The sequence below is a fragment of the Pyxicephalus adspersus genome, chromosome 5 (genome assembly GCF_032062135.1).
Source record: "Pyxicephalus adspersus chromosome 5, UCB_Pads_2.0, whole genome shotgun sequence".
Lineage (NCBI taxonomy): Eukaryota > Metazoa > Chordata > Amphibia > Anura > Pyxicephalidae > Pyxicephalus > Pyxicephalus adspersus.
This window is the reverse complement of record NC_092862.1, coordinates 145,271,510-145,296,866: the sequence shown is the minus strand read 5'-3', so window position 1 is coordinate 145,296,866 and position 25,357 is coordinate 145,271,510. Positions and strand designations below refer to the sequence as shown.

At 40.0% G+C, this 25,357-nt stretch overlaps 1 protein-coding gene and 2 long non-coding RNA genes across 3 annotated transcripts in view; 1 reads left to right on the top strand and 2 right to left on the bottom strand.

Annotated features, from left to right (window-relative positions):
- TMIE (transmembrane inner ear) overlaps nt 1–7,342 on the bottom strand; it is a 49,697-nt gene extending 42,355 nt beyond the window's left edge. The window contains exon 1 of the mRNA XM_072413022.1: nt 7,072–7,342. Coding sequence (XP_072269123.1) covers nt 7,072–7,170 — 99 coding nt within the window. The 5' untranslated portion in view covers nt 7,171–7,342. The remainder of the gene's footprint in view (nt 1–7,071) is intronic.
- On the top strand, nt 3,130–15,415 carry LOC140331753 (uncharacterized). The gene is made up of 3 exons (XR_011920968.1): nt 3,130–3,251; nt 11,315–11,375; nt 12,187–15,415. It is a non-coding gene; the product is annotated as an uncharacterized lncRNA (long non-coding RNA).
- On the bottom strand, nt 11,547–24,075 carry LOC140331754 (uncharacterized). Its single transcript, XR_011920969.1, has 2 exons — nt 23,739–24,075; nt 11,547–12,176 (listed from the first exon to the last, which is right to left on the bottom strand). It is a non-coding gene; the product is annotated as an uncharacterized lncRNA (long non-coding RNA).
- Nucleotides 24,076–25,357: the final 1,282 nt, after the last annotated feature.

The following is a 25,357-nucleotide window of genomic DNA, read 5'->3' as shown; positions in this document are numbered from 1 at the left end:
AGCAGAGTATTTCAGGAGAGGAGAGTTATAGAGGAAGGAGCAGAGTCCTCCAGGAGAGCAGAGTATTTCAGGTGAGGCGTGTTAGAGAAAATCTCCCGAGTCCTCCAGCAGTACAGAAGATAATAACAGAAAATAAGGCAGAGGATGGTACAACATTATATTTCCATGTGCATGTTTTATGAAAATAAACGACACAAATGTCTCTCTCAGCACACAGATAATTATCATTTCCTAATCATTACCAGCAACAATAATTAGGTTTGGAAACTGAAGAATAGAAATACATTGCTGGCTACACAGAGAGCCAAAGAGTACCCAGCCTCCTTCTATCCACCCGGCCTCCACAGGTTCCCATTACAGCAGAATTACCTATCGTTACCTATAATTTTCTTGATTTTATTCTTGAGAATTTGATATCCATCCTGCTGGATCAATGAGCAATGATCAGAATTGACCGCTTAACATGTTAATAGAGGAGAGCACAGCCGGGTGCTGCTTTCTTGCCCTTCCCTCACCAAAGAACAAAATAGGGCGCTCTATGTCTGTTCATCTGTCACTGGAACCAATTGAAAATATTATTTCCAGAAACAATTATACTAGCTTTAGACTGCTGGCTGCACAACTATAATACAATATATAAAAAGAAAATATTTCAAGATTGAAACATCCTATAAGAGACGTACCAGTCCTAGCCCATAAAACCCAACAATAAAGAAAAAGTCCTCAACCTAATATACATCAATGTTTGAGAATGGCTATGACAAGTCATTTAATACTAAAGATGGCCAAGCACAAAATCAAATCACAATCAGTAACCTCCCAAAGCTTGTTCAAGGACATTACGAACATAACTGTACTGAAGAATGACCTCTACATATAACAATATATTAGATAGACAGATGCAGGGCAATGTTATAAAGATGAACCAGATCTTGTCCAAGCAAATGTATTGAGTGCACACCATGCATGAAACAGTACAACCTAAAGATGTATAATACAAATGTATCCAAAGAGAGGAAAATAAACTTATAATCAAAGTATCCATCAAACTATATTCTGCTTTATACAATACTCGTGTATGCTACGTGTAACATGTAATAGGTGAGGGAGTGTTGTACTATTATTATTATTAATATTATAATTATTATACAGTATTTATATAGCGCCAACATATTACACAGCTCTGTATGATAAATAGAGGTTGCAAATGACAGATACAGACAGTGACACAGGAGGAGGAGAGGACCCTGCCCTGAAGAGCTTACAATCTAGGAGGTGGGGGGAGTATCACACAATAGGAGAGAGATATGGATTAGTGGGAAGTAGTGAAGAAGATGGGTAGGCAAGTTTGAAAAGATGGCCCCTTTAAATGAGCATACGTAGAAAAATATGGAACGCTTCAGGAATTTGCATGTTATCCTTGCACCATGATACACATTGACCTAGATCGCTCTCTCCCGATAAATATATATATTTCCTGGGATATTCTGGTCCAATGCTCCCGCTCCTTACATATTTTCCATGATATGAGAACGCTGTCCTCTGTGTGCGCAGTAACTGGCTGGGTGCTGGGATTCCAATTTAATATGCAGGTTGTTTTCCCATTGGCTGGGAGTTGTTGGGGCCATTAACACACATCTAAGTTTATGATACAATGTTTCAATCTTGAGAAAAACTTTTGATATTCTAATGGCCCTATTGTACCTGATCTGTGTGACGCTCACATTTTCCCTGACCAGCATCCAGCTTTTTATTGTTTCAGCAATTGCTCTTCTAATGTAAACCCTTAAATCTCATATAAGTTTTTTAGGGTGACAACACTCCCAAAAGTGCTCCAGCATTGTAGTCATCACACAGACTTCCATGGTGATTACATGTAGCCATTTGAGCAGACATTACTCTGAGAATGCCATGCAGCCATGGAATTGCATGTACGTACATGGGAAAGTGGATGAGGGATGCAAGAAACCAGAAGCACTGAGATGTAACAAAGAATAAAAAAGTAGAACTACAGATAGTCCCCGGGTTACATACCAGATAGGGACTGTAGGTTTGTTCTTAAGTTGAATTTGTATGTAAGTAAGAACAGGTACATTATTTTAATAAATGCAATTAGGACAGATGTTTGTCCCAACATATTATTAGGTAGTGTGGTGTCAGTTACTATATAAAATCCTCACTGTGAGTTAATCACAAAAAAAGCAAAAAAACAAAACGTTTTAGCCTAGACATTCAATATTAAGTTTTTTGATATGCAATAGAAACTGCAGAGTTTGTCTTGGTCATTAAAGAATTACAAGATGAGCTCAGCTCCTAAGATCACCCACAGCCTCAGCTGTGTTTAGCAAAAGATTTCTTCTGCAAGTCATGCAAACCGACCCATCAAGCCTCCGTCCTGCACACGAGGGAGCAGGGAAGCTCTGTTTGTATGTAGGAGTTGTCTGTATGTCAGATGTCCTTAACTCAGGGACTACCTGTACTATCTTTTGCACGCTTTGTTAAGCACATGTATCTAATATTGGATACAAATAGTTACTTTTTAAGGGAATATGTTGATTTTAAATTATTTCACACTCAACTGAAGTTTTATACTTTTGTACTTCCCTCTTCCAATGCAGTATATTTGAAATTATTATAACATCCCATTTCCTGCTGCTTTCTGCTCTCACATTGCAGTGCTCTATGCTGACAGAGCTGAGTAACAGCCATACCCCCTGGCAGAAATATCCTCATCCAGCACATCATCATGTCATATCATCATGTCATCCAGCACAGCATCCAGTTCTTATAACAGGAGAACGACTATAAGACCATGAAGAAGGATTCTGCAGTACAATGTCTGTCTGCATATCAATGTCTATGCCTGCAGCTGGGATTTATTGTGAATGATCCCTCTGGTTTATGGTTGTAATTATCATATATATCCATACCAAACATCCCTGCCCTGAGATATCTCCCAATGTTCCCCCTCTCTGAACATTCTCTGATTAGACCTCATTAAGTCCGCTGGCTCTCTTGCTCAGCAGATGGCTCCGTAAAATAAACATTATTAATAGCTGAGATTAGGTTTGCCGGATCCACGTCTGTTGTGATAATATAAACCATAAAATGCAGAAAGCGGAGAGCGCTCGGACACCTGCTCCATGGTGACAACGATCGGCAGGAGAGCGCCGGGGCGATGGAAGCAGATAAAACCGGAGCATTTGGTGGGGGCCCAGCGGTGTCACCGGAGATTTACACGGCCAGATCTGGTGAGAAGGCTGCAGAAGGAATCTGGGGAATAATAATATCTAGCAATGTCACAGGACACTGAGCCTAATAACGCCATAAATTATAACGGAGCTGACAGAGAATAAAGGTTAGGAAATGATAAGAATCACTGTACAGAGGAAACGATACAATGTATCCAACAGCAATTACATGGTGATACAATAATGGGTGACAGTTTTTTTAATAACTAAATGGTCCATATAGATATCTCTCTTCCCAATCATTCACTGTGAGATAATTACAAAGCACAAGGGGGCGCTCTTTGTGTCTGGAGGAAAAGAAGTTTAAGCTCCGGATAAGGAAGGGATTCTTCACTGTAAGGTCTGTGAAAATGTGGAATCGGCTCCCTCAGGAAGCAGTTTCAGCAACTTCTATAGATTGCTTTACGAAAAAGCTGGATGATTTCTAGAAGCACAGAATATAACTGGGGATTAAAGCTTTAATATAAAGACTGTTGATCCACGGAACATCCGGTTGTTTCATGGAATCAGGAAGGAATTTTTTTCCCTCGATTGAACAAATAGTAAAAGGGTTTTATTTTGCCTTCCTTTGGATCAGCTATGTTTATAGGGTTTTATATTTGGGATATGTTTATTTTCCTATTGGATGAACTGGATGGATGTATGTCTTTTTTTCAACCTGACCCTGATGTAACAATGTAACTACTATGAATCAGATTCTGAAATTCATATTATATATCACACTATAGACATCCAATATCCACAGGGGATCTAGTGGGTGTGTTTGCCCTTCTTACCCCATTGAGACCAAAGAGACAATAGACTAATATGCAAACTTGTAGTGGATTTCTTTCAATCATTTGCTAACAATTGGCAAGTGTTTCCAATCCAAGACCAGATCCATTCCAGGTTTACCCAGGTTCTCTTATGATAGTCTATTATCTTCAGCCTTGGATAGCTTTAATAAATCAGGTTTTATGGGAGGAGCAAAAGGGGACACAGCTGTATCCCTGTATTTGCATATCTCCCATAGAGGTGTATTTAGCAATGAATTCTAAATTAACCAAAGATTTTCTGGCGGTAAATCTTCTAGGTCCATACCATTTCAATGGCATTGTTTTATTCTCCACCAATGTTTGGTGAATCTCAGATTCACTGCTTTATGTATAGACCCCATGATGTTACAGGTAGGTCTACTAATTTACCATTGATTGCATTGTATAATAAATATTTTTATGTATTATGTATTAATTCTGGAAGTAATTGTAACACTCAGAAGAATGTATTTGCCCCCTAGAGTTTTTTTCTACTTCTTTGCTAATCTGCATTTCTGATTGTAACATAAAGCTGTAGTGAATGCAGAGCGCCCTCTAGTGGTAAATCATCAGATTGCTGCATTTTTTGCAGTATCAAAAACTGAAAGAACTAAAAAAAAAAAGGAAAACGTTGCATTTGGACTTACTAATAAAAAACTGCATTAATAACTCAGATTTACTCCTTTTCCAGATCTCCTGTACAGGGAGTGCATGAGGCTCATCCCAGCTCTAATTACTTTTGGTATTGAATAGGGAGGGATTTGCATTGTTCTGCATCTTTTATAGCTGGTGGATATTCAACTCCTAAAGGCAAAAATGTAACCCTATGTGACATCAGTCCATGGCACCCTGATCACATGATATCTGACTACCAGTCAGCCATGAGTGTATTTCACATCATAGGAAATGCAAAGAATCTATTGCTTTCAGTGAGACACACGCTGTCTGGTAATAAAAAGCTTAATGTGTAACTAAACTTAACAATAAATAAAAAAATTCTTTATTGCAGAAGGAACAGGGACTTTACTAGGACAGATATGCGCCTGTGTCTTGTGTAATTTCTAGAAAGATCCAGCATGGAGCCAGAGATCGGAGAGCTGCGGTATCAAACTTCCTGAATGATACCTATCAGCATCAGAGCATTACACTAAAGGTGAACTGAGGCTGCTGTGTGGATTACAGTCTGGGTGTGCAACTGATGGAATTAATCATCATTCTTCAATTTCACAGCATACTTGAGATTCAGCACCTGACATCCCACAATCCTATACCCGAAATTAGGGATCCCACATACCCTAATGCCATGCCTGAGAATTAGGAACCTGCATACCCTAATGTCTTGCCTGAGATTCAGGACCCTGCATACCCTAATGCCATGCATGAGAATTAGGAACCTGCATACCCTAATGTCTTGCCTGAGATTCAGGACCCTGTATACCCTTATGCCATGCCTGGGATTTAGGACCCCACATACCCTAATACCATGCCTAAGAATCAGAACCCTGCATACCCAAATGCCATGCCTAAGAATCAGAACCCTGCATACCCTAATGCAATGCCTGAGATTCAGGACCCTGTATTACCTAATTCCCTGTATAGGAATCAGAACCCTAATGCCATGCCTGAGATTCAGGACCCTGTATACCCTTATGCCATGCCTGGGATTTAGGACCCTGTATACCTCAGTGCCATTCCTGTGTTTCAGGACTTCACATACCATAATGTTATGCACCCCACATACCATTCTGCATGAAATCTTGGCCTCACCATGGCATACTTTTTGTGGGAACAGGGGCCCACCAGAGGGTTAGGTGGCTGTCTTTATTTAGGGGGGCACATTCCACGAAGCATAACATTGCATAATGTGGGCTGCTGAATCTCAGGCATGGTATTGTGGGGTGTAGGGTGTTGAATCTCAGGCATAACATTGTGCAATATGGAATCCTGAATCTCAGACATGCCATTGGGAAAAGGTTGGACTGGCTCACCAGAGGACTGGGGAAACCTTTGGTGGGCCAGTCCAACACCCTAAACCCCACAGTGCTCGAGACTCAGGACCCCAAATACGACAATTTCAAGCTAATGATTAATGCCACACATCGTCATTTCTGAGATTCAAGGTCCTATATGCCACAATGTCATACCTAAAATGAAGGACCCCATATACCAAAATACCATGCCTGAGATTCAGCAGCCTACATTCCACGATGTTATGCCCAAGATTCAGAACATTGCATCCTGCCATGCCATCCCTGAGATTCAACACCCCACAATGTTATGTGCACGGATTTAGTACCCCTCAACCTGCATATGCCATAACTGAGATTCAGAACTCCTCATTCAATAAATGCTTGAGATTCATTATCATCCAAGATCTCACAATGTCATGCCTGAGATTCAGGACCCCGAATCTTCTAATGCCATGAATGAGATTCAAGTCCTGCACCCCCCAATGCCATGCTTAAAATTCAGAACCTGACCCTGCAACCATTAATACCATCCCTGGGATTCAGCACCCTACATCCTACAATGTAACACCTAAAATTTTAATCCGGTTACTGAAGTGTTCATAATGCATTCGAGATTCGGGGGGCGCTCGGACTTCAGACCAAAATCAAGGTGCAGCTATTGTGTTTAATATGAGTTCAGAACTCTTTAAAAAATAACACTTGGCGCCATCCTTGTCTGCCACTTTGGCAGCTTCAGGTTCTTTTCTTCTCCACTGTCATTGTATCCGCCTGCCACATGCAACCCCTATTTATTGTACATTGCTGCAGAATATGTTGGTGCTATATAAATACAGTTTAATAATAATATTAATTAGCGTGGGACTTGGTTCAAAGCAAATGGACAAAGTACAGTAACCGCATTGACCAATCAGATGGCGTCTTCCAGCGTTCCAAGTGTCCTGAACTGCTGAAAGCCGGCAGAATGATTGGTCGCTCTGGCACGCTGCACGTCATTGTTGCTCTTTGCGCCTCCTTATTATATAATAGCATCCCTGCCCCCGGGGCCCTGGCACTTACCTCTACCATCTGACAACGTGCACATCCGATGGAGAGGAAGCATAGGATGCTCTGGAGCTGTACGGAGAGGATGGTGCGCTGCTGATCCCAGCTCGCCATGTTCCCTGCTCTCCCAGGCCAGGTGATTGATAGCCACCAATGTCTCTGCTCCACCACAGCCTCCTGCAGACTGAGCTTCCCAGTGTGACAGTCACTCAGCTTCCCAGGGGAATCATTTATTAATGAGTGTCATTTACACTGGCTGCTGGGGGTGGAGAACATTCCAGGGCACAATACAGACCTCTCAGACAACCAGCAAACCCTCCAATGTGCTGAATGAGCCGCACGCTCTCTTCTATTTTCTCTGCAAAGCAACAAAAGTATCTCTCAGGTGTGCACAGAATCACCAACACGTGCTGCAAACCTAGAAATGAGGGTCGTGTGTTTTCTGTTATTATTAATAAACAGGATTCATATAGCGCCAACATACTACGCAGCCCTGTATAATAAATAGGGGTTGCAAATGACAGATGAATACAGACAGTGACACAGAAGGAGTGAATCCTGCCCTGAAGAGCTTACAATCTAGGAGGTGATTTTTTAGTACTGAATATTGCATTGCCTGTATTGCCACAACATTCTAAAAACATGGAATATAAATGCAGTTTACCAGTCCTTAGATAAAGTGGCTGCATTGGTTTTCAAGGATTTCTTTTCACCTGGTGATCCGGCCGATAACTCTCTTCTAATCTCTCTGCAAAGCAACAAAAGTATCTCTCAGGTGTGCACAGAATCACCAACACTGCGAGTCAGCCATGTGCTGCAAACCTAGAAATTATTCATGTGTTTTCTATTATTATTATTATTATTATTAATATTATTATTAATAATATTAAACAGGATTCATATAGCGCCAACATACTATGCAGCGCTGTACATTAAATAGGGTTTGCAAATGACAGACAGATACAGACAGTGACACAGAAGGTAAGAATCCTGCCCTGAAGAGCTTACAATCTAGGAGGTGATTTTTTTAGTAGTGAATATCTAAACCCCAAAACATGGAATATAAATGCAGTTTACCAATCCTTAGATTTGGAGGCTGCATTGGTTTTCCAGGATTTATTTTCACCTGGTGATCCGGCCGATAACTCTCTTCTTGTACTGGAGTGACAACACTGACTGTATTGTATCTATAAAAGAGCAGAGTTGTCACAAAAACAGAAAGGGCATTAAGACAACAGAACACCTTTTACCTTCTTCACATCTCCATGATTTAGGGATGAGGATTCTGTAGTTTACAGGATAAACTGAGAGCAATGCATTTGATTAGAGTGTAGCATAGACAGAGCACAGGAAGTTAGTATTTGGCAGGATGTTTGGCAGGGTCAATAGGTATTTGGTTGCAAGCGTAACAGGTTGAATCCTTTTACCATACATTCCTTGGGGCATAAATAGTACAGTGATATCCCAAACCATGCCGTCAGCTTTCTCATATCATAAAGACAATATTAGTGTCACAGTTGGTGTTGTGATATCATTATTGTGATCTCCTATTTATTACATGGCACCATAGCCAGTATTACATAGGTGAGAAAAGGTTGCTGGAGTGGTGGCAGGAATTAGGGCAAAGGATACCCAGGGGCACATGCTTTGGGTGCCAAGGTCTTGCAATCCTCCTGGTAATTACCTTCATCTCATGTCAGTATCTTCATTTATTTTGCTCCCCTCCCAACAGTGACTGCAACATTATAACTCCAGGCACACAATCTTTCAGTTTAATAAAATCCCCAGTGATCACAAATGATAAAAATGCAGTTTGTATTCAGTAAATGCTGTGCAAAGTCAAACATTTTTAACTTTTGTTGCAGTAGACAGAGTAAAGAAAAACATTTCAGAAATGGGCAGACAACAGCAGGATTTTATTCTTCATGGCTGTGCAGCTTCATAGAACCAATAATTGATTGTCACAGCTTTGTGATAGGGTGTATGCAGATCAATGGACCTGTTTATATAGAGATAAGCTTGTCACTACTAAAGATAACAAGGAAATACATATAGGGTTATATTTAGAAATGATTCCATTGTCCATTCCTCTGATAGCTGCAATCCCTCTGCATTTCTCTATTCATTGCCTATTAAAACAATGACTCGTTCTGCCACCTAGTGGTCAGTTGTCATAGAGCACATCAATCCAAATAGTATATGCTAACGAATTTCAGGGGTGAAACCAGCTCGAATTGAGGAATAGTGTATACATACACCCTATATTGGGGAAAAAAAATTGTAAAAAAAAAACATAAACGTGTACATTTTGTTCTATAATATGTCTCCATTAAAATGACACCTAAATAATATTTATTTTTCTATGTATGGCAATGGTATTTGCAAAGTTTATATTTTTAATGTGCATTTTTTTGTTTATGTGACCCTAAAAAATATATCATAAACAATGAAAAAAAAAACAAAATGTAAATTAAAATAAAAAAAGAACTAAAAATATCAAAATAGAATGAGGTTTGAAGGAAAGAATATAGTAGATTATGGCTGATTAGGCTTTTAATGGGACTTTAGGAACATGCTTTATATATTTTTGTCTTTTTTTCCTGTAAGGTCACTGTGAGTGCAGCAGCTCTTGCACCTTGAATCTTTGTGAAAATGAATAAATTTTCACTAAATGATAACTGCAGTGGACTGTAGTAATAATCATGCAAGACATTGCACACATTAAAAATGACAGACTTATATTCATATACTGTAGCTGAGATGTAAGTGAAAGAAGTAATCTCAGACAATGTGAATATTCTGTAGTGGAAACGATTGGTGTGTAAAATTAGTGGGTAGAATCTATTCTCCCTTGAGAGGAGACGTATAAGGGGGATATGATCACCCTGTATAAATATATAAATGGTCCATATAGAGAACTCTCTTCCCCATTATTCTCTCTAGGGGCATTACAAAGCACAAGGGGGCGCTCTTTGCGTCTGGAGGAAAAGAAGTTTAAGCTCCGGATAAGGAAGGGATTCTTCACTGTAAGGTCTGTGAAAATGTGGAATCGGCTCCCTCAGGAAGGAGTTTCAGCAACTACTATAGATTGCTTTAAGAAAAAGCTGGATGATTTCTAGAAGCACAGAATATAACTGGGGATTAAAGCTTTAAAGTAAAGACAACAGAGACTGCTGATCCAAGGAACATCGGATTGCCTCATGGAATCAGGAAGGAATTATTTCCCCTGTTGAAGCAAATTGTACCCGGGGTTTTTTTTTTTTTTTTTGTTTCCTCTGGACCAACTATGTCTTATAGGGTTTTATATCTGGGATATGTTTATTTCCCTAGTGGTTCAACTTGATGGATTTATGTCTTTTTCCAACCTGACTTACTATGTAAAAATAAAATATATAATTTAAAAATTAAAAAGAAATGTTGGCTTTGCCGAATAACCTCAATCTAGCTAATCTCAGCTATGTCTTGCTTTGTATAGTGACCAGCTCTCTGTTCAATATGGGAGTTCATTAGTCCAACCTTCGGAAATCAATAAATGCTGATTGGAGCAACTGCTTAATTCTGCATCTGTGAAATCCATGAATCAGAATCTGATGGCTGAAGGGTCCTGAAGAGCTGTGAATTTGACTGTTCCCTACCATGGCCAAACATTTGTTTCCATTGTCACTCATTGCTCCTCATTTATTTTCTCTCTTCCTTACTATCATTTTTTTCCGTATTTTCTCTCACTGTTTTCATTTCATAATTTGAATATATATTTATATATACATCCACTAATTTTGGTTGAAGCAATGAACAATTATATGGACAAACTAACCTCTAAGGTGGGGAGGGGGTGGCATCTATTAAGGCATCTGGTTCAATTGCCTGGACTCAAATAATTACACAGTATTATGTATTTAAAGTAGCAATGATTACTTTTCTTTTGTTCTTGTCTTTTGTTTCTTTTTTTATTTTATTTTTATTCTTCATTCCTCCTTCTAACTGTGTTTCCCGCTCAGTGTTAACAGAGGATTTTGTTTTCCTTATCAGTTTCATTCTTTTCTTTCTTTCTTTCTTTCTTTCTTTCTTTCTTTCTTTCTTTCTTTCTTTCTTTCTTTCTTTCTTTCTTTCCTTTCTTTCTCTCTCTCTCTCTCTCTCTTTCTTTCTTTCTTTCTCTCTTTCTTTCTTTCTTTTCTTTCTCTCTCTTTATAAAAACAGGTTCCCTGTCTAGAATGAATTGTACTAGAAAATCTTATGAGAACAATTTGTCATTCTCCAGGTCCTTGGGATGCCTTGTTGGTGACCATGAGGATAGTTTGGGGACTCCTTGTAATATCTCTGTAAGTAATATTGTGCAGTTTGCATCACTTCCTAAGTGAATGACTTATTATGTCTGATGTTTATGTTTGGGAGCTTCAACATGGCTTTAGTACAGAATTTTATCCTTATTAAGCCTTCAATATTCCTAAATCCTTTATACCCTTCCATGAAGGTCTCCACATATGTTGATCTTTTTCTTTTATATCCATATCCTTTTATTTTGTAACTTTTTTCTTCTAAATAACTTTCATCATGATATCATGTATGAATCAATGCATACATCAAACTATATTCTGCTTTATGCAATGCTGATGTATGCTACATATATAATGTAATAAGTGAGGAGGCATTGCACCATGATAACCTGTGATTATGGATCCCGCTCCTCCTCCCCCTATAATAATGGAGATAGTTGACATATGAAAACCCCAGCCATCAGATGACCCATCCCCAATCACTGATATACAGTAGGCGATCTCCCCATCGCTGGAACTATCTGTCCTCATGAGTGTCTGGTAGAATTATTGTCATGGCATTTATTTCTCTCAGCCCCATGTTGGATCTCCTAAACACAGAACACACGGACCATACACGGATTCATTCCGCCATAACACTGTATGATGCTTTATTTCGGGTTCTTATCTCTGGCCCGCACACTTTTATGTAAAATTATGTAAATTCCCTCCAGTTCTATTATTGGAGAGGTACATGTGTCCATTTGGGTGCTGTATGATCCTCCTCTTCATAAAACAATCTCTTCCACACAACAGTAATTGAGTTTTCATTTTCCGTCTTGATGGATCAAAGTGAGCAAAATGTTTCTAATTACAGATATCATCAGAACATGTCGGATGGAGTTAATGGGAAATGAGAGTTAAAGAAAAGAGAAAGACACAAAATATTCATGAGAACATAAAGGAATGAATAATGAGAAGGAAACATGTAACTAATACAAAAAGTAAAACCCGTCAGCCTAGACTGAGAGAAGACAACAGAAATACTTTGTACTTTATTCCTAGGGAACTACAAGTCCCAGCACTTTGGTTTTCCTATTCACAGCGCATTCCTGTCTATCCTTCCTTATGAATACTAAAGCAGATGACCACAAATGAACATCTACCAACTTATATTGGCTCCCCTTCTATTTAGAATAATGGCCATGTAATATTAATACCATTATTGTCCCCCTTAAGCCACAAAGGTTTCTTGAACCCTACTTGGATGCTTTTTCACCAAGGAATGGCCTTGTTTGTCATTTAGTGTGTAAAGTTATAAATGTTTCCCAAGTTTTAGATTCACCCTCAATGTACAGCCATTCATAAGCCAATAGTGGGCCACTGTGCAGGAGTGAGTTACCCCACTATCCTGCTGAAATGACTTGGGACCCTGTTGAAGCACCTTGCGACCAAGGAGCATATTTATATACACATTGCACCTCCCTATTACCTTTCCTAGTTTCTGGATGGAGTTTGTATGGGATAGAGTTTGTATGTGTGTTTACAGATCTCTACAGTGGCTTCCATTTCACCTTAGAATCAAATTCAAGCTCCTGTGCTTTGCCTTCAAATCCCTCCACAGTTATTGTCTCACTTTCATTTCTGACATGGTAAAAAAAATTCCTCCCAGCCGCTCTCTCCGCTCCTCCAATGACATCCTAATGACTTCCTCACTCATAACCTCATCACACGCACGGCTGCAAGACTTCTCTAGAGCTGCCCCGACTCTCTGGAATGGTCTTCATTGTTCTATTTGGCTTGCTCCTACTTTCTCATTTAAAAGAGCACTCAAAACCCATTTTTTTAACTTTCCTACCCGTCTTCTTCTGTCTTTTGAAACCATCACTACTTCCCACCACTACATATCCCCCATCCTATTGTGTGATACTTCCCCCACCTACTAGATTGTAAGCTCTTCGGGCCAGGGTCCTCTCCTCCTCCTGTATCACTGTCTGTATTAGTCTGTCATTTGCAACCCCTATTTAATGTACAGCACAGCATAATATGTTGGCGCTATATAAATCCTGTTTATTATTATTATTAATAATAATAATAATAATATTATGTTCTCTTTATTTATCAATGAGCTTGCCCTGGGGGACTTCCATTCCCTCATATCAAAAACATAATGGAAGGTAAATCCCCCTATCCTAAAAAAAACAAAACACTTATTTATTAAAGCTCATCAAGACTAGAGAAGTTAGACTATCATGGGAGAACCTGTGTGACCCAGCAATCATGGAATAATACTGGTTCAAGATTTAAACCCTTTGCCAACTACTAGTGACTTTTTTTTTCCGGGTTGTTGAATCTCCCAGGTTCTTGGATAATAGTCTATTTTCTCCAGGCTTGGAGAGCTTTAATAAATCTTCTCCTATGTTAGGGACATTCAAATAAACTAAGGGATTAGATTGTGATCTCCCATTAGTAGCTGTTCTGCATTTGCATCTGCACAGGTGCTGCATAATAGGTTTACTATTACTGTTCTCCTTATTTTATTTTTTAGGTGGCAGCTCCTCTCAGCTAATAATAAATCTCTCTCAGTCCTTTTTAATAACTGTTGGGCACATTTTGGCAGCCCGGTGGCTCAGGGGTTAGCACTCTGGCCTTTGCTAGCGCTAGGTCCCAGGTTCGATTCCCTACCAGAACATTATCTGCATGGAGTTTGCAGGTTCTCCCCGTGTCTGTGTGGGTTTCCTCCAACATCCCAAAAACATGTAGTGAGGTTACTTGGCTTGGTAGGGACATTAGATTGTGAGCTCCTTTGAGGGCCAGTTAGTGACATGACTATGGACTTTGTACATTGCTGCATAATATGATGGGGCTATATAATTTCTGTGTAATAATAATTTGTAAAATGCAAACTTTTTCAATGTGACAATATTTGATGCAATAGTTCAATCTGCCACACGATGGCGCCCAATGACAGTATTTGCAAGTAACAGTAGCTGCAGAGTAATGTTACACCCTGGGCTGCTCTGCAGATTATCCCCCCCTTGGTGTCCCTGTTTAGCAGGCCCTCTCCATGTGCCCAGACCCATAGCCGGCAGGTTATTAATAGATTATAATGCGGGTGGAATATTTTAGTCTGAGCAGCTCCCAGCAACCCCCCACCACCAACTCCATTCATTATATTTATTCTGTTGCTGTCTAGCTTTATATATAGATCAAAATGTATTTACCTCCATGGAAAATGATTTTTTTTAAAGATCTTTGTGAGTCCCAGGGCATGTACCCCTGCTCTGCCGAATATAGGGTTCCCAAGATCCCTGAGTCCCCAGGCCAAGATGTAAAATATTTAATATTCTGATCAATGTAACAGTAGAAGGCGGTGCACACAAAGTAAGACGGTGACACCCGGGTGGGCAGGAACTGGGCCAAGAATAACATCAGGGGACACGGCAGAGACTTTAGAGGATTTAGGACACCAGAAGGTGACTCAGCACAATGAACTCCACCTTTAACTGGTTCTCTTTTATGTGGACCCTTTAATTACAAGTGTATGGGGTATTACTCATTCTGACAAGCCGTGACACATACAACCCATAACACATAAAGCTTTATTGTAATCATTCACAGATAGTTGGTGAAAGTGAATGTCATGCCAAAAACTTTCTCATTGGAGAAGGCTGGGACTCTTGTCACCCACCCCAGTGTGTGATTGGACAATGAGGAACCTAGATGAGGTCATCCCTATGCACTCCCCTCCTGTAAGCATGTTTACAGCGTTAGACTGACAACTCGGAGTTTAGCAACAAAGCCCAACCCTCTCCTGGTCCTGCAAAAATGTCACAAATTTACCTGAATTAGGATTGCAATTTTGTGCACAGTTACGCAAAACGCAACAAAACTTAAAGCCCAAAGCCTGCCACCTAAAGATCTGTCCAAAGGAACCCTTTACGAGGAAGTCAATCTGCTTGGTGGTCTTTACTGACCCAAATGACGGCGATTTCAACTTTGCTGAACCAATCGGCTGATTAGGGATGAGCGAGAATGCCAGAGGCAAATTTCCTCGAACTTCAAATGGTTCCACAAAATTGCGGTAAACCAATAAAAATTAAAGCAGGAGGATTCCCAGAGCTGTATTCAGCCCTGGGAATCTCCCTTTTTGTGATCCCTGGGCACTAGAGGGTAATTATTGGAAAGTGCCCCGGGGATCACCTCCAGTCACAGGACCGCAAAGTTCCCACGGTCACGTGACCATGGGAACTGAACTGCAGATGAACTCTGCAGTTCCACTATGATCAACCTCTCTGTGAATCAGAAGGCCACTCTCGCTTACATTTTCGATAAGCTAGAAAGGCCCGATTTGCCGCAAGATCGAAATATTCTCGGCTGAAATATTCTCGGCATCCCTACGGCTGATCTCTGGGTTTATTCTGATGTTCGGTATATTGTAATGTGATGTTTCTTTCAATTCCACCGTTATATCAAACTGAACGTTGACCTGAAAGTGTCTCCGATGGAAGTCCAACCCAACCAAGTCTGATGCAATTTCCTGTTTCCTGCTGATTAATTAATGACACAAAAAGAGTTTTCCACTTCAAAGCGATGATTGACTAATCAACAAAAAAATAGTCTAAAGCTAAAGTCTATACATTTATAAATTGATTTACAATTTGATTGACTAATTTGATATAAATGTGAATTGTTTATGGGAAAATCCATCCAGTATTGATTCTTTATAATCAATTAAAAAAAGAATTAATCACTAAAGGCTTTATTAATAAATTATTCCCCCCAAAATTTCCCAAACTGAGGGTCCTTTGATTCTGCACTTATTAATGTATTTGGTCGCTCAAATTTAAAAACTCGGGAATTAATTGGTGGATGATTCAAAAATAGAATCAAATTAAATGTGTGAAGGGAAATGCAAAATGTTTCTCAACCAGGGTTCCTCCAGAATCTGTTCCTTGAGCAATTACTAATAATAATATTATTATTATTATTATTATTATTAATAAACATCATTTATATAGCGCCAACATATTACACAGCGCTGTACATTAAACAGCGAATAGGTTGTTCATTGTTCTATTCATATGCATTGGTCAGGGGGGCATTTGTGTGATATATCAGTGAATGGGGTATATTAAAAATAAATTTGATTGTAAGCTCTTCGGGGCAGGGTCCTCTCCTCCTCCTGTGTCACTGTCTGTACCTTTCTGTCATTTGTAAACCCTATTTAAAGTACAGCGCTGCGTAATATGTTGATGCTATATAAATCCTGTTCATCATTACCAATAATAATATTTATTAAAAAAGAATAGAGTCCTCCTAACAATCTCTAGGCAATGGCAGTTCTCCCCGCAGCGTACACTAACAATACAGCTATGCCAGTTGTCAGAGTAAATATCAGGGAACACTCCTTTAGGCTGCTATGTCTATGTCTGGTTGATGGGTGTACCAGTAGACGATCAATACCAAGGGAATATCACTTATATTGGACGTGCACCCCAATGAGAGAATGCCTATTTTAGGTCCCCTGGGGTTTTTGCAAAATAAATTTTTATGGTAAAAAGTTTTAATAATTTGTTTTAATGCCCCCCCCCCGTGGTCCCTATTTTTCTGCAAATATCTTATTGGTAAAAAGGACTTTTAGCACTCCCTATCCTCCTCCTGTTGTGTAATACTTCCCCCACCTCTTAGATTGTAAGCTCTTCAGGCCAGGGTCCTCTCCTCCTCCTGTGTCACTGTCTGTATCTGTCTGTCATTTGCAACCCCTATTTATTGTACAGTGCTGCGTAGTATGTTGGTGCTATATAAATATTATTAATAATAATAGCGCAAAACCTCCTCACTTATTACGCAGCATACATCAGTATTGTATAAGGCAGATAATAGTTTGATGTTTATTAACAATAATAATAATAATTTTCTAGCTATTTAATTTAAAATAGTTTACCAGTTGCAGTAAAAACACCTTTAAAGAAAAATCCTATACATTGTAATTACTTTTCCCTTTAAAGAACATTTAATAAAAGTCAGATTTTGCACTCAGTGAGGGTATTTAATATCCAAGTGACCCCAATCCGCTGAGCTGTGGCAAGTTTCATTTGATAGGTCTTAGCCTGGCAGCCCCCTGGCGCAGTGCCATGGCTTAGTAGGTCCATGAGGAATGCGAGCAGTGCACCCTGGGTGGGGTTGTCTCTGACACTTCCTTGTTTATGCAGCAAGGCTTCAATGTAACTCCGCTGCCATGGACAGAAGGAGAACCTGACGGTGAGTTCTGTCTGATCCATGAATGTTATGTTTATCTCTCATGGGATCTCTGTTGTCTCTTTTTGTTTTTATTTATTTGACTTTTCTCTGATTTGTATTTTGGTGCAGTTTTTGGAGTTTGTAAATATCATGTTCCCTATTTCTCTGGGCATTTCCACGGAGTGATGAACTTTTATTTGTAGGAATGTTTTAGTTACAAACAAAAGGATTCACCTATTATATAAATATAAATCAAGCAAAGTTTTCTTAGTCCTGGTAACTTTAACAGAAAAGATCTGTAAAGCCCCCAGCAATCCAAAGACAAAAATGTAACAAAATGCAGCTTAGTTATCTCTACATATGAGGGCTGTGTTAGTTTTCTAGATTTAGATCCTGCCACACTTGGGTGACAACACTCACTGTACTGTGTCTATAGAGGAGCAGCGTTGTCACCAGGACTGCAGAACACCCCAACATTATGTGGATTCCTAGGGGTTCCCCCAAAGATTGCTGGGGGTTCATTGAGCAGTTTACGCCTTTCAGCTCAGTTTAAGTGACCCCAATGATCCGTAAGGGTGACATTCCTCCCACTGGCCAGCAATATAAAAGGGAATTCTTCCCACTGCCCCCCACACTAATATACTGTGATCTGTGGATATAATAATTATAGAAGGGGTTCCCTGAAGAGCTGACATTTATTTTAGGGTTCCCCCATGTTAGGAAGTTTGATAAACACTGAAGAATAAGATATAAAGTGTTCTGCAGTCCCAGGGTGACAATGTTGCCCCTCCATAGATACAATGCAGCTGAGAGATATAACTGGAAACAAAGTATCTATAATAAGATTGCAGCTCAGGTGGTGGATGGGAAACTTGAGCAGATATTTGCTGTACTTAATAAACAAAAATAGCAAAATGCTTTCATTTGTATATTTAATGGACCAAAAGGCAGCAAATAAGAGAAGTTCATGTTGAGGTTTCTGTTTATTTTGCAACCAGGAACTGCAAAGCAGGAATAGAGACAGAATATTACAATGTTGGAGTATAAAATGATGAATTCTTGTATACTCAGGGTGGGGGCTGGGGGGGATTTACCAGCCGCTGCCAGTGATGCAGAATATGACAGATTTACTGTAAAATGCAGTCTGAATAACAAATTCCTTGTGCTGTCACTTGAAATGAAAATGATGATTTGTTTCCAAATAAATGATTTGCATGGGATTTAAAGGAACCATTCCAATTCTGTGTCTGTCATTTGCAACCCCTATTTAATGTACAGCGCTGCGTAATATGTTGGCACCATAAATATACTTTAATATTGTTAATACTGAAATTGAATGACAGTTTATACAACTTGGGACCCCTCACCCTTCACAAATCAATAAAATGTATGTAAAACAAAATTGGGTTATGCTGACCTTACCCCAAAGTTCCAGGGTGAGAATACTGAGGAATGCCGAGCAGCCAAAATCTCACAAGGGTTCGCCAGGAGTCAGGGGCAGATGGGGGCCCTGTGCAGGACTAACTTGGGGCCCCCTAATGAACTGATTTCAGTGGTCTAAGGCCCCTGGGTAGTTGCACTTTGTAGCAGTCTATGTCTGGAAGGATATAAGGCAATACAGCAAATGGGTGTTATGTTATACTTCCTGGGGTTAAATTTAATAGTAACAGTTATTTTATTTTATTTTCAGGTGCATTTTATTAATTAATTATTATTACTGTGTGATTGGGTAGGGGGTGGGGATGAGTCTTCCAGATCCACTCTAAAGCTATGCCAGCTAATTGCCACCCAAGACGAATGGCCATGATCCAACATGTGTACAGTGGTCCCCCAACATCATTCATTAATTCAGCTTGGCTGATTGATGAACAACCAAATGAGAATGACCACTGTGTAATCTTATAGCGCACATAGGACAGAATGGTGCTGGGTGTACAATGCATATTCATTCATTCATCACTGGAAGCAATCATGAAATATAATATCCAGTGACAATCATCTGAGGTCTGTAGAGGTGTAAGATTTTTTTATAATGGCCCTGCTAAGACAAAAACAAACACAACAAGGGTTCTATCCCCTCCACCACACGGCTCAGATTTGCAGTCATCGGTGTAAATGAAATCCCTGAGCTGGCTATAGGTGTAAATCATTATCTGGTTTATCATTTCACTTTTACTACCTGGGAGCGTCCGTGTCACATTGTACTCTCTGCACAGGAATTGCACGTGTCACCATTAGTATTTTTGTCCTCCTGTGTTGTCACACAGCTGTAATTGTTGGAATTTGTGTAGCACGGCAATAGAGTAGAGCAACCTTCAGAGGTGTCTATAGGCTCCAGTAGCTGAAGCTGATTGGACCCCATGTCATGCTGCCTGTATAGGCAAACACCACCTGCCAGCAGCATGACACTTGTGATTTTTTGGATCTGTCCATTTACAGATCTTGTGCTTTCCCCAGCCAGTGACAGGAAAAGCTTTGAATTATTGAACTCATCGCCCTTTAATCCTGCTATCTCCTTCTATCAGCATGAATATTCCTGCAACTGATTTGCTCCTTGTGCTGCTTCTCCTAATCTGAGCTTTCTTGTAGAGCAGAGGGGTCAAACTCAAACACACAGAGGGCCGAAATTAAAAACTTAGACCAAGTGGCGGCCAAACTTGACATTTATTGAAAAAGCAATTAATCTCAATAAGAAGAAACAAGAACACATGAGAGGAGCATGCAGTAACATTGCATTGGATTGATGTCAATTATTTAGATTAATTCACATCATATTACTGCATGCTCTTCTCATGTGTTCTTGTTTCTTTTGATTGAGATTATTTGTTTTACTTTGCCAGAGAATGCAATGTGAAACAAAATTAATTGCTGCATTTATTTGTTTTCACATTGCATTCTCTGGCACAGTAAAATATTTATTATAGCAATAGCTCTACAATAATTCCTGATGATAACAATCCTGATAATTCCTGATTATTGAGTTTACCTGTCAGTATAAACTCCGCGGGGTCCACGCATAGACTGCTGTTCAATAGACACGAGTGATGGCGCTAGTACAATTCCCGGCATCACTTGCGTCACGCATATGCCGAGGGGGCCGCTGGTCTAGAGACGCAAGTGATGCCGGGCATTGTACTCACGTCTATGGAACAGCACTTTAATATAATTGCAGCTGGCCCGCTGTTACTACAGATCGCAGTAGTGGTGGGCCAGCTGCAATTCATATTAAGAATTCTTTTGGGGGCCAAGGATGTGGCGGGCCAGATTTGGCCCTTGGGCCAGAGTTTGACACCCCTGTTGTATAGGAAAAGGCTATGACCAAGTCAAATTCAGGTACTGCTTTCATTTAAAAGAAAATCTTTCTGCAGTGTAACTTTACTGACTCGTTCCTGTGTTCACAAATTGCTAGGAATTAACCTATTCATAGGATCTACTCTGGGATCCATCTGAAATGTGATTGGTTAACTCGGAGCAGATCATTGGCTTACCCCAGTGATCCCCCTCTATATGCAGTCTGGTTACCCGTGGACATAAAATACTGATTACACTGATTTCCAGAACTGGAGATAATCTAAATCACGGACAAATGGTCACAACTTCCCCAATGCCCCCTAACTGTCTCCAGAAACATTTGCCCCATAATCCTATAAAAACCTCATTATAAAGTGAAACATTTATATTGCTGGCATTGTCTTTATTTCCCGCAATAATAGCGGATGGCGTTGTGCCTGCAGGATTTCCCACAACAGTGCCACCAAACCAGTTTAGAATAATAAAATATAATCGGCGCTTTGTGTCTCCCTCAATCAGCGGAGGATTTACAAACAAATACACTTGGTACATTGGAATTCACCTCTTCAATGCTAGATACATTCATTCTCCAGTTCTTAAAGGATGAATGCATCTCGTTCACTTTAATATTTCACCCAGAGCTCACTTTCTCCAATCACATTCCGGTGCCAGAATCACATTTTTGTGCTGGGCTGTATTTTGGGGAGGGGAGGCCGGGGGAATGTCGGCCCTCTGTACAGACACGACGCTCTTTCCTTGGATCTTTTGGCCGGTACTTGTTAGGAAAAAACATTCTCATTAGTAAATCCTTCTTCTGCCAAGGATTTCACGAGACCTCCATTTGCCTGCATTTCAGATCTCAGGGCCTTGGGGCTTGTTCATTGCCCAACCCATTTCCAAAAATAAAGCAGTTTGCCTTTTGCCCTATGGCTTCACTTATTAAAAGTAATGTTACATTTTTTGCAGCACGTTCTGACACGGTGTAATGTGACACAACGCGCTGCAAGTACATAAAATAAGCAGAGAAGCTGAGAAAATAAAAACACAAAAAGAACAGCGATGTGTTATAACGAGACGTTATTGTGTTTGTATTATATGCACAATGTGCTGTGTGGTGTGAATCCTATTATTATTATTATTATTATTATTATTAATAAACAGGATTTATATAGCACCAACATATTACGCAGCGCTGTACATTAAATAGGGATTGCAAATGACAGACTAATACAGACAGTGATACAGGAGGAGAGGACCCTGCCCCGAAGAGCTTACAATCTAGTAGATCCTAAGGCTACACACACGCAATAATTATCATTGGAAAACAAATGATTAACAACCAATCAACGATTATTCAAGATTATTTTGAACGATCGCATTGTGCAAAATTCTGTACATGCTGTAACGATACGATCATTCAAATATAATCCACCAATAATGTACACACGCTAGATACAATCGTTTGAAGGTTGAAGGAAGTGACGCGTACCAGAGAAAGTGTACCGCAGATCACTGAACGATCGTACACACAATAGATAGCGAACGATCGTCGTCCAATCATCCGCAAGATCGGTTGTTTCCAGCAACATTCCTCGTTCATCGGCGCTGTTGTTTGATTTTTTTTTAAAGATCATCGAACGATCAGCTGTTAATCGATTCCATTGATAATTATTGCACGTGTGTACGTAGCCTAAGTCTTTCCACCTCCTATGCATGAAAAAATAAGCAAACAAACAAACGAAAACAGTTGTAGTATTTATATTTACAATCATAATATTTGATATTGTTACACAATTGGCAATGCTCCTGGACACAATTGCTCTATGAACCTAATAAAAATGTGTTAAAGCCCAAATAAACCTTCAGCTCAAATGAGCTAAATACATTTCAGGTGCACCAAAACCTTTCCTCTGTCATCATGCTGCAGGAAAGCCCCCTTGATCTCTGTGTGGAAGCAGCAATCTCTCTGCACAGGTCCAACACCTAGACCTATAGCTATACCATTGGGAAAGTTCATGCTCCCTGCTGATTGGAGAGCTCTCAGTGGGGATGTGCCAGACATCTGAGACCACTGCTTCCACAAGGAAAGCAAGGGTCGTACTAAGCAGCATGCTTGCGGAGGGCATGGGTATTTAAACCACAATTTCAGTTAGGCTCAAGCTTTTAGTTTGCAAACTACAATCCTCATTGATCCCTATTGTCACTGGAAATGATCAATAACGATTTCCCAGCCCCGGGAACAATGATCTTTGTATAGTATAACCCTAACCCAATCCCCAAAGGAAGCCATAACACCCCATATGTGATGCACCCCAAAACTTTTCTGACTTACACCCAAATCTACTGCGACTACAAGCCAATATAAGGCGGGAGATTAACACGAGTGAATATTTATTGATATATCATCAATGTAACGTGAATTTGCTAAAAGGAATTACCAAATTAGAAGAATGTTTTGTTTTCTTTCACGTTTATCACTTTCACCAATGTCACAGTAAATGCCATCATAACCGCCCTGACCTGTTCTCTGCTGGGGCTCAGAATCAACAAAATGTGAAAATATGAAGCTGGAAATTCTACTGGTAGAAGTGAAATTTTCTCTGTTTATGTTTTTATTAAATTGAGGATTTTTGTTTTTCACCCAAAATGCGCATTTTATGATATTTTATATATTATGTGTGTGAAAAGCTTGGTGTGGCAGCGAAATGGCAAAGAACAGCCAATATTTTTGTTTCTTGGATTTGAGTATCATTTTATGTATCAATTTATTGATTGATTGATTAATCTTTTCTGTGTCATGCTGGATCGATCTAAAGTTCCACAAATCCACGATCATGCAGATTATTTTTGCATGAAGGGACAGGTGATGTCTGTTTTGTTGTTATCCCTCCTTACCTGGCTGATCGCTTCGGGTTTCTGGCAATGGGCTGAGCATGCGCAGTGCCAATCCTGGATTCCCCTGGAATGAATTCCTGCGCAGAAATCGCGTCATCCCACCCAGCCAATCAAGATGGCCAACAATCATCTACAGAAAAAGAAGAAGATAGCCCCCCCCTGCGAGGGAACAAGTTAGTATAGTGGGTGTAGTTCCACTTTTGGAAGTGGAAGATTCAAGTCATAGATGGTTGTAACTTGGAACAGGTGTCCCCATTGGAAGATTCACCCTCATTTGCTCTTCTGATGACAGCTAGAAATTCCCCCACTTATTTATATGACACCAGGATATAGTGATGGTGAATCTCCTGGGTGGAGTTCCAATGCTTTAGAGCAGCCTTCCTCCACATTTTATATATAATTATTATTATTAATATTAATAATAAAAATAAACAGGATTTATATAGCGCCAACATATTACACAGCGCTGTACAGACAGACAGATACAGACAGTGACACAGGAGGAAAAGAGGACCCTGCCCTGAAGAGCTTACAATCTAGGAGGTAGGGTTAACCCTTGAAATAGCTTTCAGATCTTCAGGGCCCCCCTTCCATAATTATTATATGCACAGCTCACAGTAAATTAGTGTGGTGGTCAGTGGGAAGAATTCCTCTTACATTGCTGGCCAGTGGGAAGAATGTCACCCTTACAGATCATTGGTGTTATACTGACCTGAGAGATGCAAACTGCACCCTCTGGAGGAACCCTGGTTGGTAAACATTGATCTAGATGAAAGATATGGGTGGCACTACTTCATATACCCAACAGCTCCAAGATATCTCACTGGCAGCTTCTAATGCGTTTCACTCCCTATAGGATCCCCTATGCCAAGGCTAAACGCGTCAGCCTGAAAGTTGGAGCGATGAAATGTTTCCATTTATTAATGAAAGTAAATGTTGTGATGCCATTCATGTCTTTAGTCTTGTATAACCCACACATTTGTGGTTGGTCCATGGACAACCCATCCACGTGTCCCGTGAGCGCCTCCACTGGATGATTGTTTGGAATGCAGCACTAAGCAGAAATGAAGAGAGCTGGCTTTTGGTTCCATTGCATCCATTCCTGTGTTGCTCAATGTCCATTTCCCTGAAGCCGTCTCTCTGCCGGGCACATTTCATAACGCTCTGCGATGTCTCCAGCTTCCTTTTTCCCCAAACCGGTGACCGTTATGTCATCATTTCCCTCGTCATTGTCAGCGTTGTCACTGATGATTGTGGCAGCCGGGTTCCATCACATGACCGGTGTTGGAGAACAGGCAGCTTTACTTTCTGTATGACATTTGCAGAACTACCAAAAAGCAAATGTGTCACAGAGAAGAAATCGCAGCATGGTGGGGAAAAGGCAAAATCTCCTTTAGATTGTCAAGCAATCAGCAGGGGAATCATCCCATTGGACAATTGTCACCCAACAGGTGTCCCCATTGGCAGTGGCAAACTTTAATACACCATAACACTATACACACTTTAATACAATATATTATTAAATTTATAATAATAAATAGCAAAACACTTGGCAACACATACAGTTACATATACAGCACCTGTCACATGATCACACCTGAACCTGGGGACACCTGTCA